At 54.6% G+C, this 14,478-nt stretch overlaps 1 protein-coding gene across 3 annotated transcripts in view; it reads right to left on the bottom strand.

The window, feature by feature from the left end:
• Positions 1–1,180: 1,180 nt before the first annotated feature.
• The window catches only part of RAPGEF3 (Rap guanine nucleotide exchange factor 3), a 23,528-nt gene continuing 10,230 nt past the window's right edge, over positions 1,181–14,478 (bottom strand). For 2 of the 3 annotated variants that reach the window (XM_012807522.2, XM_023515381.1), the window contains 21 exons: positions 14,183–14,243; positions 13,994–14,070; positions 13,696–13,842; positions 13,131–13,243; positions 12,797–12,885; positions 12,429–12,507; positions 12,056–12,206; positions 11,883–11,965; positions 11,252–11,291; positions 8,479–8,560; positions 8,023–8,169; positions 6,126–6,223; positions 5,607–5,732; positions 5,331–5,512; positions 4,976–5,066; positions 4,827–4,877; positions 3,626–3,713; positions 3,318–3,382; positions 2,826–2,880; positions 2,660–2,731; positions 1,181–1,604 (listed from right to left, as the gene is read on the bottom strand). In XM_012807522.2, the coding sequence (XP_012662976.2) occupies positions 1,486–1,604; positions 2,660–2,731; positions 2,826–2,880; positions 3,318–3,382; positions 3,626–3,713; positions 4,827–4,877; positions 4,976–5,066; positions 5,331–5,512; positions 5,607–5,732; positions 6,126–6,223; positions 8,023–8,169; positions 8,479–8,560; positions 11,252–11,291; positions 11,883–11,965; positions 12,056–12,206; positions 12,429–12,507; positions 12,797–12,885; positions 13,131–13,243; positions 13,696–13,842; positions 13,994–14,070; positions 14,183–14,243 (2,016 nt within the window). In that variant the 3' untranslated portion in view covers positions 1,181–1,485. The remainder of the gene's footprint in view (positions 1,605–2,659; positions 2,732–2,825; positions 2,881–3,317; positions 3,383–3,625; positions 3,714–4,826; positions 4,878–4,975; positions 5,067–5,330; positions 5,513–5,606; positions 5,733–6,125; positions 6,224–8,022; positions 8,170–8,478; positions 8,561–11,251; positions 11,292–11,882; positions 11,966–12,055; positions 12,207–12,428; positions 12,508–12,796; positions 12,886–13,130; positions 13,244–13,695; positions 13,843–13,993; positions 14,071–14,182; positions 14,244–14,478) is intronic. The other variant, XM_023515380.1, reaches the window with a different exon arrangement.

The following is a 14,478-nucleotide window of genomic DNA, read 5'->3' on the forward strand; positions in this document are numbered from 1 at the left end:
AAGAGATGGGGGACGGTCATCATCCCCAGTTACAGAGGGAGAAAAGAAGGCAGGGAATTGTTCATTGAGTTGCTCAGATTCTCTTAGGAAAAAAAAACAAGAATCGCTTAGAAACCTGAAGTATAATCCCAGTTGTATTGCTGCTCTGCCAAGGGCTCTGGCCATTGGCGCATGTGTCCACAACTGCCACAGGGCTGAGAGCTGTCTGGCAGTGTAGAGGTGAGAGGAGGTGGGGTGTGTGCTGAGCAGGCGAGGAGGGGCCACCCCAGCACCTCCTCTCCTCCCAAGTGTGGGCCTTCTGCCTCCAAACCTACTCAAAGAGCAAGCCAGGGCCTGAGGTCTCTCTCAGGCCCGACAATGCACCTTCCGCCTCTGGGGCAATGGGGACCAAGGAGGGCAGAGTCCCCACCCACAGCTCAGCAGGAGGGGTCCTGGCAGCAGCTGGGACCTAGGGAATGTGCCGTAGGGCAGGGAAGAGAGGACTTCATGCTAACAGAGCTTGCTGGAACCGTTGGCACCACTGATGATAAATTCCAATTTCCTGGAAGTCTGTTTGGCCTCAGCATCTTCTCTAACACTAGCCACACTCCCCCCAACCCTGTCCCCCTCCCACCCCACCCTACTGTCAGCATGATCACCACCCAAAGGGCCAGGATGTGCTCAAGGGCATGGGTCAGGGATGGGGGTCAGGAGGAAGAAGGTGGATGATGCCAGTTGCATGTGGACTGGACCAGTCTTATCAGACCACCGTGGAGGGCAGCTGGCCACCCAACCCTGGCTGGCCTGAGGGCTCCAGGCTCCAGCCTGCCCTGAGGCCAGGGCTGCAGGCACTTTGGTGCCTTCCTTGGTCGCAGAGACCACATTGGTGGTGGTGGTGGGGTGAGGTTGCTCCTCGGTCACATGCCCTGTGGCTGGCCTCAGAACACACGTACTTTGTCAACTGATGGTAACAATAAAGTTCCTCAGGGACCACCCTCCCCTGCTGCAGCCCTGCCCACACCCAGCTGTTTATCTCAGGCTCTGGAAAGAAAAACAAGACGCCCTGCCCCCGCAGCCCTCCCTGTCCAAGGCCCTTGCCCTTGCCACACACATGCCACACACATGCAGTCTCTGTCTGCCCACTGTGCAAACAAACCACAGGGGCCTCACATGGCTGGACAACAGAACCAGAAGCATGGAATCTGGAAAGAAGCTGGTGTGGAGAGCTCTCTGTTGAACGCACAGTCCCAGCCGCCCCGCTCTCCCACCCACTCCCAGGGCCTCTCTGTCCCCGTTCCTTAGCCTTAGGCCAGCATAGGTCCACGCTGAGGTCCTCCCCAGCTTGCCAGTCATCACGGGGGACAGCTGCCTCCACGTCGCCCACTCCAGGGCCTCGAGTCCACTCCGCGGAGAGCCCTGCCCAGCTGCGGCCAGCCTGCGGGCCTCTTGGCCGGCGTGCCCTGGCTTTCCTGGCGGGAAGTGCCTGCTCCAGTCCCAGCCCCTTCCTCATGGCTCCAGCTCCCGGGAGAGGCGGGAGAGTTCCCGCTGATTGTTGATGACCTTCAGCTGCTGGACATATGCCCAGGTGCTGGCTGGACTCCGGGTGCTCAGGGACTGCTCTGAGCCTGGCGGGGAGGAGGGGAGGGTGGTCAGGGAGGCACCAACACCACTTTTAGAAGCCATCACTTCCCCTCCAAGAAGCACATGGCTGTCCTGCCCTCACCACCATCACCAATGCCCAGGACTGCTGTCCTCCCACCCCACAGATGGGGGGCAGAGCAGCACGTGACCCAGAGCAAAGGGCTGAAAAAAGTGGGTTCCCAGGCTCCATGCAGCACGGCACTCTTTCCACTAAGCCCAAAGGCAACTAAATTATAGACTATTTTGTCAGAATAGATGCAGAGTGTACCAAAAAGACATATACACATTTTAAGAAAGGAAAAAAAACTATTAAATTTGTAATACTCAAGTGACATATGACTTCTGCAATTATAAGAAGTACTCAATGTGACTTGTATTCATCTTTTGTTATTAGTATACATTGAGTATTACAACTTTAGGTTTTTTCCTTTCTTAAATTATGTAGACTTTTTTTTGCACCCTCTATATATCTGCGTATTAGATATGAGGGGATTTTAAAGGGGCACGTGTGAGATGAGGCTATTTTTAAAAACTAGAAAATGAATAACTCAGAATTCAGGATGGGGTAACCTTGAGTGGGGGGCTGAGTGGACAGTGAGAGATAGAAGTTATTGTCAATGTTCTCACACTTGGGTTGGGTCCAGAGATGTTCATCGTACTATCAGAATGAAGCATATATCAATTAAAGCTAAGGGCCCGTGGGCGCAGTGTGGTATGAGCTGGGGATGATCAATCTCACTCATGCAATGGAGGTCCAGTTAAAAAAATGTAGGTCTGGAGTGAAAGTGTTTGGCTTTTGGCTCTATCACTAATTCATCATATGGCCTCAAGCAAGTGACCTCAATGCACCAGCCTGTTTCCTCATCTTTAAGTTGGGAAAACACTGTCACCCACCCCATAGAGGTGTCGTGATGAGTTATCAACATCACAAATGGAAGTGCCCAGCTCCATGCAGGGCATGTGGCCAGTGCCCAGTGCCCAGGAATGCCAGCCACAGCTAACCATTAGTGGCACCCCAGGCCCTCCCTACAACACTTACATGTGGAGATCCTCGCCACCTGGTTGTCCTCATGGAAGTGGGAAACTCGGGTTCTGAGTGGTGAGAGAGGCACTGGTGGGGTGAGGGGTGGAAGACAGGAATCAGGGCCACGCTGGACCTCACAGGGGTCGAGTGGAGCTCCCACCCTGGGGTCCGGCCCTCTCACCGCTGCTGTGGCCTCGGCAGTGGTGCAGCATCCTCACGGCTCTGGCCATCATTCTCTGTGGGCAACACAGGGACATGAGATCTAGCCTGAGGGGTAAAGCCCTGTCCTGCCCTATGGGGCAACTGGGAATCCAAGCCCCCTCTGAACAGGGGCCTTTAGGGGGCTATAAGAGTTGAGGTCACATCTGATTTTTCCAGCATATCCAGAGGCCCAGTGGGGACCAGGCGGAGGACAGGGGACATAAGTCAGGAAGTGCTTAGAGAGACAAGGGCTGTGTGGGGCGCTTGTTGCATGGGAGATGTTTGAGGCTGCCCTCTGACATGCCCCCATGGAAATGAGCCCCCCAAGTCTGCAGTGGAGTGAGGCAGGGCAGTTTAACAATAAGCTTTCATCTGGTCGCAGAGACCACAGAGTGACAACGATGTAAGTTTTCTCCCAGCCCTGCCCCCTTCCCAGGCCACAGTCACATTCCCCCCTTTCTCCTGAACTCACCATCTTCTCAAAGTTGATAAGATTCTCCACTATCGTGTGGTTTCCCTCATGGATGAAGGTCATGTCTGCAAAGAGATGGGGCTTGTTTGCAGGTCCCCAAACTCCTCCCTGTTCTGTACCCAGAAGCAGTGAATAGGGGGCACCTCGGTCCTGGCCCTGCCCACACTGCCTTCCCCTCAGCTCATGCAGCAGTGTCCTCATCTCGAAGGTCCTGAATGCCCTTCCTCCAGTCGGGGGACTTCTAGGTCACAGTCATAGCCACTCTGACAGATGGTGGTTAGGAGGAAAGGCCAGCACCCACCCATTACCTTTGAGAAGGAGGGGCATGAAGGGGATGGCGGGAGGGGAAAGCTTGGCCAGGGCCAGTCGGTACACCCGGTGGTTCCAGGAAGGGTCCTGGGAAAGAAGTCACAATATTTGTGTGTCTGTGTACGTGTGGGGGTCCTGCATACCATAGCCCACTCCAGGCCTAAGCCAACCAAGGAGAGTCCCATGCCCATCCCCTCAGTGCAGAGCCCCCCTCCTCCCCAGCCTCAGGTCTCAGCTGGGCAGGCTCTGCTGCAGGTGGTCACGCCCTGAAGCTGCTGTCACTGCTAATCTGTGAGCATGTGGGTTCCCCACCTCCCACCAGCCCTAAGGAAATTCATGGCCACCGGTCAGGGCCCGAAGTTTCATGGAAACCTCTCTCTCTCTTTCTGTGTCTCTCTCTGCTCCACCTCTCCCTCGCATTCTCTCTGTGTCCCTCCCTGTCTGCCTCTGTCTTTCCCTTCTCCCTGACATTCAATTTCTCTGACCTTCGCTCTCTGTCCCTCTGTTTGTCTCTCTCTTTCCCCTCCCTAGCACTCACTCTCTGACCTTCTCTCTCTCTCTGTGTCTTTCTCCATCTTTCTCTCTGTCCCTCTTTCCCCCTCCCTGACACTCACTCTCTCTGACCTTCTCTGTCTGTCCCTCTCCCTCTTTCTCTCTGCTCCTCTCTATCTGTCTCTCTCTTTCTGGAGGGTTAATTCTTTTCAACCCCTTGACCCCATGAGGTGAATTTGTTTTCTCGAGAGCTCCCAGTGCTATGCTCCTAGTTCTGTCCTGAATACTTCAAAATCCTCAAAAATTCCTGGAGGTGGAGCCAACTCCAACTCTCCCTCACTTTTTGTGCTATTCTAGCCCATAGTGCCTCAGCACTCCCAAGGGGCTGTGGGCTGGCACACGTGGGCTGTCAGTGCCAGGTCCTCAGGTTCCTGAGCCCTCGGGCAGCCAGCCCCCTGACACTGCCCCAACACCCCACATGCTCTGGCCTGGTCTCCACATATATACATGCTGAGGGGCACAGTGCACTAGTGACTCCATCCTAAAGCTGAATATCCTGTTCCTCAGCCAGCTCCCCAGTTTCAAGGCTAGAGGAAGGTAGGTCCTGGACCAGGGTTAAAGATCCAGAAAGTGATAAAGGGCAGGCAGAAAGGCTGCCGGGAGCCGGAGTGAGGGTTTCTAAAGGGTCAGACCAAGTCCAGCACTCACCAGCAGCCTCTCAAGGGCAGAGTAGAGCTTCCGGACTTTGTGGGGCAGCCGCTGTGAAGGAGATGCATGTGAGCTGCCACTGCTCTGGCAGGGAGACCCACTCCTCCACCAGGACCCCCAGGAAGAACAGGGGCCTGAATCTCACCTACCTCCCAGGTGTGGGCCAGGCGGCTGATGGCCGAGTTGCTGAGGCCAAACATAACGGCAAAGAAGGAATTGAGATTCTTTTGCTCCTTGAGGCTGTGAGCAGAAGACCCAGAGATGCTCAGGGAAGCAGCCACACCCAGAGTACCCCTAGACAGCAGGCAGAACTGCCCGAGGACAGGGCCAGCGCCACCTCTGCAGGAACACATGCTGGATGTGATAGGGGTACAGGGTCTCTAGGGGGCATGGGAAGAAAGAGGGGGTGGCAGATTTGGTAACAGGCTGAGAAGGGAGGGGGTTTAAGAAAAAGCAACCTGAGGACAGTAGCCGAGCCCCCTGCCACCCCTGACAAGGACGCACTGGGCCGCCAGCTTGATGAACTTTCTGAGCAGCTGGGCCCGTGGGCCAGGCACCGGGCAGAGGCACAGCTCCGTAGCCACCCAGTACTGCAGCTCGTTGAAGCGGCGCATGAAGCGCTCCAAGTTGGCGGTGGTGACATCCCGCAGATGTTGGGGGCCCAGCGCATAGTGGATCAGCTCCACCTGGGTGGGGACCACGGAGAAGGTTAGCGCCGGTCAGTGTGCACCCAGCTGGGCGCCCTGCCTCCTGCTCACCGCCCCCACTCTGTTCCCACACCTGGTGGATGCTGTTAAACAGGTTCCAGTCATGGTCCGTCAGCTGGCCCGCCAGGTCCTTGGCGCTCACCAGGTCTAGCCCCTCAGCTGAACCCACAGAGGGCCCCAACTGCTCGGGGTGTGGAGTCTGCAAGTAGGAGAGGGCTGGGGGTGCCTGAGAAATCCAGGGAAAGGCGCAGGGCTCTGTACTGGTGGTAGGTGGGGGCTGGGGGTGGAGGGCCTTTTGTACTTCGGGGAGTGAGGGGTTTCCCAATGCTGGGACTCCTTCCCGTAGGGGTCCTATTCCCTGGGGAAACCCCTAAGCAGTTCTCCTCTTTCTCCTTGGGCTCTCCCAACCAGAGCTACCATGAGTTTTGGAATCCCCCATCAGCTGAGGCCGGGTCCTTCCTATCTCTACTAAAGACCCAGCTACAGCCAGAGCCAGATCCCTCCTACTTCTGTGATCCTCCCCCAGAACCCACCCCCGCCACCCCCAAAACAGAGTTCCTCCCTGGGCTATGGCACCCTGCCTGGTCCCTACCAGCACATGCACTTCCTGTGGGTTGACAACAAAGAGCCGCTCGTTGAGCCCCAGGGATGTGGCCACACCGCGGGCATCTGGCTGCAGGCCAGTGACATCTGCAAAGAGCACAGAGGCAGTGCTGGGTAGGGGAAGGGAGGGAGGCCCAGGATCAGCTGGAGGGTGGAGGCCCTGGTTGGAAGGCTGGGAGGTCCCTTCTCCCAGTAGTGCAGTTGGAGTCCTGGGCAGGTGCTCTAAACACAAGTGCACCTGCCCACATGGCCACACTGCCTGGGGCAGCACACTCAAGGGGGATGAAAAGGAATTCTTAGTGAGACAGGCAGAGCTGGGGCAGGGTTTGAACCTCTCTGAGTCTTACATTTTCCCTTTGTAAAACAGAAACAGTAAGACTTGCCCTGAGTACTTTACAAGTCAAATGAAATAGTTTATACAAACAGTGGCTGTAAGTATAGGATTTATAAAAAAAAAAAAAAAAAAAAAAGCCCTTTGAAAACTGGGAAATGCCTTACACAAACAAGTCTTGGTGTTGATTTTCATCAGCTCTTTGTGGACTGGGACTGTGTATTTAGTCATCTTTGAGTCCCCAGTCCCTTGACCAGTGGCCTCCAAAGTAAGGTACATAAGTCTATCCATGTATCCAGGAAAAAAATTGGCTTTTCTACTTAATTTTTTCTGTTTCGTATTTCTGTTTTGTGTATGGCTTTATAATGGTATTAGTGTAGTAATATATGAATGATTAATAAACAAATATTTACATAGTGGGGAAGGTAGTAACAAAATATTGGTTACTGACATGGGCATTGATCAAAGTGCTCCAAAGGGTTCCTGGAACATAGTAGGGTCTCAATAAACATGGGCTTTGGGCACATGCTATTTACAGGATGGCCACCAGAGAGCAGTATTTCCCACAGCCGAGCACACAGGTGACCGTCTCTCCCCACTTTCTGAGGGGAGAAGGCTTTGCTTTTCTCATCTCCACCCCTTGCCAGCTTTCTTATGTTCCTAATTCCTGTCTATCCTGGGCTCTGGCTGTCAGGCCTGTGCTATTCACAGAGAACAGTGATTTTTAATGTCCCAAGTTCTCTAAAAGCAGATCTTAATCCTGACCGTGCCAGGCATGTGCTGAGTGCATTAGACACCTTAGATCATTTCATAGCCACCACAGTTCTGTGTGGTAGAGACAATCACAGGGCTCATTTGATAGATGAGGAAATGGAAGCTCAGAGCAGTTAAGCAACTTGCCAGGAATCACACAGCTAGTAAGTGGTAGGTCTAAGATTCCTTAACAGGTCTGGAATATACTGTCTATGCTCTTAACCACCAAGCTGATCTATGCCACCTGCTATGGTAGCACTGGCCACTAACATACTGCTAGTCCATAGCTGACCTTCAAAAAATGTTTGCCAAATGACTAAATGAATGAAGACTACCTAACTCCCAAGGCCAGCTACACTCTCACTTACTGTCCGAACTTGGGCTTAAAGCCCTTGAGTTTCAGTTTCCTTGTCTGAAGATAGGATAAAGGTATCTGTAGCTCATAAGATTGTTATTAGTTAGGATTAAATGAGCATAGAAGAATAATAATAATAGTAGTAGCTGCCAATACGTATGTATCACTGTGAGCCAGATACTTTAATAGATTAATTCACTCAATCCTCACAATTCCTCTAGGAAGCAAGTACTCTGCCCAAGCCAGTGGGTTGGTATCAAATGCAGTTTATGTTCTTCTGCACTACATGTAAAGCACTTTGAACAGACGTCACGAACTTCCCACAAATACTAATGATCCTTCACATTAGGAGGATGAGAAAGATGGTGATAATACTCGTCTTAACTTGGGGGATCTGGATCTTAGAGGGACACCCTCCCTTGTGGTCCATCCAGAGACACAACTCACGGCCTGCAGAATTGATCTTCACCAGCACCTGTCCCTTGGTCCAGCTGTCCTCCTGGGCCAAGGCTACCATCACCTCCCTCACAGAGGCCGTCACAGGCAGCTGCAGAGTCAGCACCGAGTGGTCAGGTCGGCAGATGTCATAGGAGACTGGAGAGGGAAAGCAGGCTGAGCTGGGGAAGGGACTACCCGGTTTCCTCACCCCAGGACAGGGCTGCTGTACTGCAGGGCTGGGAGGGAGCCCCAAGAGGCTGAGCTTCAGACAGGCAGAGAGGCTCTGAGCCAGAGAGAGGAGTGCAGGAGGCAGTTAGTTCTGCCCAGTAGCCTGGGACAAATTCTGAGTATTCTGCCTCCTCGGTCCAGGTACACCAAGGACAAGGTTGATAACAGTGGGACAGGGGAAGCAGAGACAGCAGGATGCAGACATCAGGCTATGCCTGGCTGCCTCAGACCACCAACCTTTGTCCCCAGCTCTGATGGCACAGTTGCTGCTGGGGAGGGGCTCGTCCTGGCTGGGGAGCCAAATAGGAACATTCGGGGCCTGGGAAGAAGAGAAAAGAGAACATGAGACTTGGAGGAAAGCATGCAGGGAGGGGACAGTGAGGGCCCTTGTCATCAAGAACATGCCTACCCCACCCTCCACAGCACTCACACCACAGGAGGGCTCTGCCTTCACCTAACCTTGGTGGAATTACCTAGGACCAACAGGTCTCGGTATGGGGCAAGTCTGCGATTCTCCACCTGTCCGTTCTCCCCCTTCCAGACAGGTCCAGAGTGGCTCTAATACAGAACCCCTCAGCTACCGGCCCCAGTTCCCTCCTTCAGCTCCTGTTTGCTTTGCTGCATTATTCTAAGTATCTAAATACTCCCAATAGCCCTTTGACAAAAGTAGTATTATTCTCATTTTGTGGATGACATAATGAGATTCACAGAGGTTAAGTAACATGCCCAGGGCCACACAACTGCTAAGTGGCAGAGCTGGAATCCCTCCTGTTCCTACCTCCACTACCAGGCAGCAGGGCATAGTGCCCCAAACTACTGACCCCTCCTCTGTTGGCAGGGCAGCCTCTCAACACAGGCTCTTCTCCCGCCCCGCACTGTCCTCTCTGACTCTGGTGCTCTATTCCTCCTCCCAGATCCTCCATGTGCAGACTTTGGCCCATGGTTCCTCTCTAGACGTCCAAATCTCAGGGCCCTCATCAGAGTTCCTCACTGCCTCACGTGGGCCTGCATGTCCGTGAGTCTCAAACTACCACCGGTGCTGAATTCTCTTCCAAGACCCTGTCTCACTACTCTCCCAGCCCCTCCAAATCGTGAACCATCACCCCAAACTCAACATACCCACCGGATACCCCTGTCATCCTGCCTCCCAGACCTCTCCTTCCCTTGCCATTCTCCTGGGGCTCCCGTACCCTCCCATATCTTGTCACCCTGCTTTGGGGATTAGGCTTTGAGACAGGTCTCAGCTTCCTCCTCCCAGCCCAGGCTAAGTCCAGCTCTACCTGCCCAGAGGCCTCACCCTTACCTATTACAATGGCCCAACTATTCTCCCCATCTCCCCCAGATGCCTTCTTACCCTCCTGCTCAATTTGCCTGACCAGAGCCCAATTAAGCTCCCTAAGTGGGCTCCAATGGCGGTCATTGTCTGAGGGATAAAGCACAGGCTCTTTAGTCAGCTTATTCAAAACAAGAATCAGACCTGGCCGATCCTTGGCTCAGACCCCTTCATCAGTTTGCACTGTCCTTAGGACAAAGACCAGCGCCCTTTCTCTGGCCCAGGGCACCCTGCACACTTTGCTCCTGCCCAAATCCAGCCTCCTCCGGGATCCTGCTCTTGCTCCCCCTCCTCCCGGACTCCCTCCCCTCTCTGGCTTTCCTGCCTAGAGTCCATTTAAGCTCTGCCCTGGCTATGAGCCCCACGCTGGCTGTCCCAGCCCACTGCTGCAGCATCAGCCCCTAGCCCAGTGTCTGGCACTCGAAGGCTAGTGCATGCCAGTTCCTGAGGGTCAGCCACATGCCAAGCAGCACATGAGCATGGGGGAAGGAGAGGCAGAGGCCTCTGAGAGTGAAACCAGCCTTCCTGTGGGATGTAACAAACAACAGCAAGTAGACACAGAAAACTCCATGTTTTCTTCAAAGAAAATCATGCAGGACACCTTAGAGGGAGGGGTGGGGGGAGGGAACAGAGCCCTGGATGGGGAGAGGCTTCCCAGGGGCCTCTCTGGGAAGCCAGCATTTTGGCTGAGATTGAAACAATGAGAAGGATCCAGTCAGGCAAAGAGCCAGAGAAAGAACCGTCTAGGCCAGTGTTTTTCAAACTTTTATCTCACGGGACACTTGAACCTGTAGTTAAGCTCCTGCGGTACGTTTAAATTTTGTTGATCAAAAAAGCAAATTAAAAAAAAGAACGTACTCACTGTGTTTTGAACTTCTTCCAAAAATAATTTAATTAATGATCTTTAAAAATTGTCAAGGTACACCTAAGATCCTCTCACAGCACACCAGTATGCCAAGGCACATTGGTTGAAAATCACTGGTCTAGGGTAAAGAACAAGTATAGAGGCCCTGAGGCAATAACAAGCTTTGCCTATACAAGAGGAGCCAGAGATAGTGTCCAGGAAACAGAAAGATGAGACAGAGAGGAAGCTAGGAACGGAGAGTCTTTGGGCTGGGTGAGACCTAGATTTTATTCCCAATGCAATTCTCCCCACCACCAACCCAATCTACCTTTCCAGCACTTTCTCCCACCATCTCTCAACCAAATCTCAGCTCCAGTCATACCTTCTCATGACCCTATTGCTCCCCCTGGGCCCCAGCTGGGAATGGTCTAGGCCATCCCTGACCCTGGGGAGGGGCCTCGCCTTCCTTTGGGCTCCCACAGTACTGGCCACCAGGAACCCCTAGGCTCAGAGGCTAACTCCAGCCGTGGTTCCTCATCTCCCAGGCTCTAATGATGGGCATGAATTACTGCCAAAAGGAATAAAAGTCCCTTGGGTTGGGGATAAGGGGTGCCACCTTAAACCTATGTCTCCCCAGTAGGGACTAGGGCCCAAGCATCATAGGCAGCAAGGGCCTGATAACACCTATCACAGCTGAGGGCAGTTCGTGGGAGGGGAAGCTTCTGACCCATGCTGAACCCTTCGAATGGGAGCTGAGGGAGGGACCCACAGTCCCAGAAGGAACAGAGGGAAGAAGTTCGGGCTGGACAGAGGTGACATCACAGGGCAGACACCTTCATCTGAGGAGATGCATTCCCATAGCCATTTTCCAACCTGTGGAGCAAGAGAGAGAAGGGAGTGAGGCCAGCCAGCCCTGGGGCAGGACAACCTTGAAGGGGCAGGATAACCTTGTGGAGGCAGGGTAACCTTGTGGGGGCAGGGCGGGAAGGCTCTGGCGGCTCAGAAGCAGGCATGACTCACTAAGTATCACAGGGACAGAGCCCAGAAGGGGTACGGGTCTGAGTGCCAGAGTCTGTGATTTCCCCAGGACAGCACTGACCCACTGTCTCCACCAAGGTACTGTTTCAGATAAGCTTTCAACCGCCCCTGGACCTCAGTCACCCCCGTGGGAATGTCTGGAAAGGCCAAGGCAAAGTCTAGAAAATGCATGGGGCAGGGCCCACAGGAACTGGCACTGAGGGCACTGGGTAATGCACGTGTGCCCAGTGGAGGGAGTGAGAGGACTAGGTGCGTTCAGGACCTGCAAGTGAACAAATGAAGGATTTCAGGACGCTCGAGAATGGGTGGATGTGCACGAGGGCAGCCAGCAAGGGCATGGTGGAGAACAGTGCTAGGGCGTGAGTTCATGGCCCCTGTGGTGCTGCGAGTAGTGGGTGTGACAATAAGGTAGAGTCAAGGCATGACCTGTGGTGCCGCCGCCTCTCTGGCCACTGCTCCCTCAGCAGGTTGCTGAGCCGCACATCCCTGCTCACCAGGTCTGAGAGTTTCTACAAAGAGACAAGATTGACAGAGTTGGCTGTGGCTGTATCCAGCCTGGGCAGCCCAGCCCAGCCAAGCCCCACCTCGCTCCCAGGTACCTGGAGGAAGCTGGTGGCCACGGGGTCAGCGTGGAGCATGGAGCCATACAGGGCCACCCACTGGCTGACCAGCTGCAGGATCTGCTGTCTCTTGTTGCAGATGTAGGTGCTGCGCTCCTGCTCACTGCCACCCGTGGGCTCCGCGTGGAAGGTGGGCACCAGTCAAGGGAACCATAGTATCCAACTGGGGCCACTCCTCCACAGCTCAGGAAAAGGACAGGAGGCCCAGGGCCCCTGGACTAGCTGGGCCTGGCATGAGGCTGGGTCTTCGGAGGGCTCAGTACAGCCACACACAAGATGAAGTTTGTATTCATCCACATGCCACATGCCACCCTCCCCCTAGCACAGGGTCCCCCTGGGGTTGGGAGGATATTGATGCAGGAGGGCAGCACAGAGCTGGGCACTGGGCATGAAGACACTGTGGGTCAGGAGGAAGTCGCTGAGGAATGTCTCTGTGGAGAAGGGGGTTAGGGGGAGGCTTCAGAGGCCAGGTCTGCTAAGCACAGGTATAGGGGACAGCTGGAGAGCCCTTCCCCAAATCCTACCATGAGCAAGATACCAGCAATGCCTAACCCCTGTGACACCAGTCCCACCCAAGCACAGGTAAGAGGACTTCCTGCCAGCTGGCTCTAACATCAATCCAGCACCCAGTTTGGGCAGATGCAGCATGTCTGGCCCCCTCCCAGGTTACGCTGACCACCCTGTGAGTCAGAGCACAGGCAGGGTGTCTCCTGCCCCTACCTGTTGGGTCATGAGCACTGGAATCTGGCCGCATGGCCTCCAGCAGAAGCTCTAGGATTTTCTCTGGTGTACCAGACATCACCGTATACCTAGTGAAAATGGTCACTCCATAGCACTCACGGCCCTGCCCCCACTCCCACTTGAAGGCAGACATTGATTATCAATCGCATCATTTTTCTTGATTTGCCAGGTCTATCCCCATTTAGGGTGGGGAGAGGCTGCCCTAAATGGCTGCACCCTAATCCCAGAGGGCAGGGATATGATCCAGGGGAAGGAGCAAAGCCTGGGAAATGTAAGAGAAACGACTGGAGAGGGAGCTTGCTGGGTACCTTACCGGTTCCTGCCTGGGGTTGGCGGACGTGAAGAGCCAGCGCCCTGCGAGGCTCTCTCCAGCACCAGCACCACTTTGCCATGCTCTTCTAGCCGGATGGTCTTTGCCTCCACATCCTGGAGAAAGGACCACATCTGGTGCTCAGTGCACTGTGGCTCTGGCTCTGGCCCCACTCAACCATCTCCTATACGTGTGGCTCTGACCCCGTGAGGCTCCCACAGAGGCCCTCTGTCCTTCTCCCACTACCCAGCAGGATTCCCTCCCACTCCCCTTCCTGTTGTAGCCCCCCTTTCACCCATACTGTCTCCCCAGAAGCCCAGCCCCCTGCCCCCTGTAAGCCCACCACTCCCTTGGTCTCCAACACCCAGCTGAGATTGCTGGTATTGCTGAGCCCCTTCAGAGTGCCATGGGCTCCCTCTCCTCACACACCAAGGGCCACAGTCCCCTCCCAGCCATCACATCCCAGCATCTCCATCTCCTGCCTTCCCTGCTCTTATAGGGCCCCCTCATTCCTGCTCCTCGCCCCATAGCACTTCTCTGGGCCATGTCCCCTGCCCAGTGGCAGCACCTTGATGATGCGGTTGAAGTCCTGCTTGTCTACGCGCAGAAAGTGACAGTTGTCTTCTCGCAGGATGATTGTGGCAGCCCGGGGTGCGTCGTTTACCAGAGCCAGCTGCCCAAAGTCATCTCCCTCATGCAGTGTGGTCACCAGCCCCTGCAGCCAGGCCTCAGTCACATCCACCACAACCCCTAGCCCTTGCCAGAACAGGCCCAGGGCAGGGAACCCAGACAGGAGCCATGGGGGGTTGGCAGCCTTGGGGCTGGCACCACCCAGGGGACTGGGGCAGGAGGAAGGGAGGGCTGACCTTGCCGTGGGTCACCACGTTGACAGATCCCTTCCAGATAATGTACCACGAGGTGCCCTTGTCCCCCTGGCTGAACACTGAGAGAAGCACAACTCAGACATGGCCCTCCTGGAACCTACCACCCTTCCTCTGTGGCCTTTACCTATGTCCAGGCCCTGTGCCCAGCTTGCAGTACCCTGCTTGACTTACACACGGTCCCTGCTTTGCTGTGGGGCTCAAAGAGCAGAACTGCAGCTAACTCCCGCTTCACCTGCAGGCAGAGGAAGAGGGTCAGCAGTGGCAAGTTCAGGTGAATAGAAGCCAAAGGAGGGGAGGGTCCCAAAAAATGAGTGCTGGGGATCAGAGATGTGGCCTGGTCAGGTGTTCCCAGGACTCAGCAGGAGACAAACCAAGTGGAGAAAATGGGCTAAGAGAGGCGGAAGGACTTTTAGGAGGGCAATGCTGGGGCAAGAAATTAGATTGAAAATTCTATAGCACTATAGCCT

Source organism: Otolemur garnettii, unplaced genomic scaffold (genome assembly GCF_000181295.1).
Source record: "Otolemur garnettii isolate 467f Iridium unplaced genomic scaffold, OtoGar3 scaffold00070, whole genome shotgun sequence".
Taxonomy (NCBI): Eukaryota; Metazoa; Chordata; class Mammalia; order Primates; family Galagidae; genus Otolemur; species Otolemur garnettii.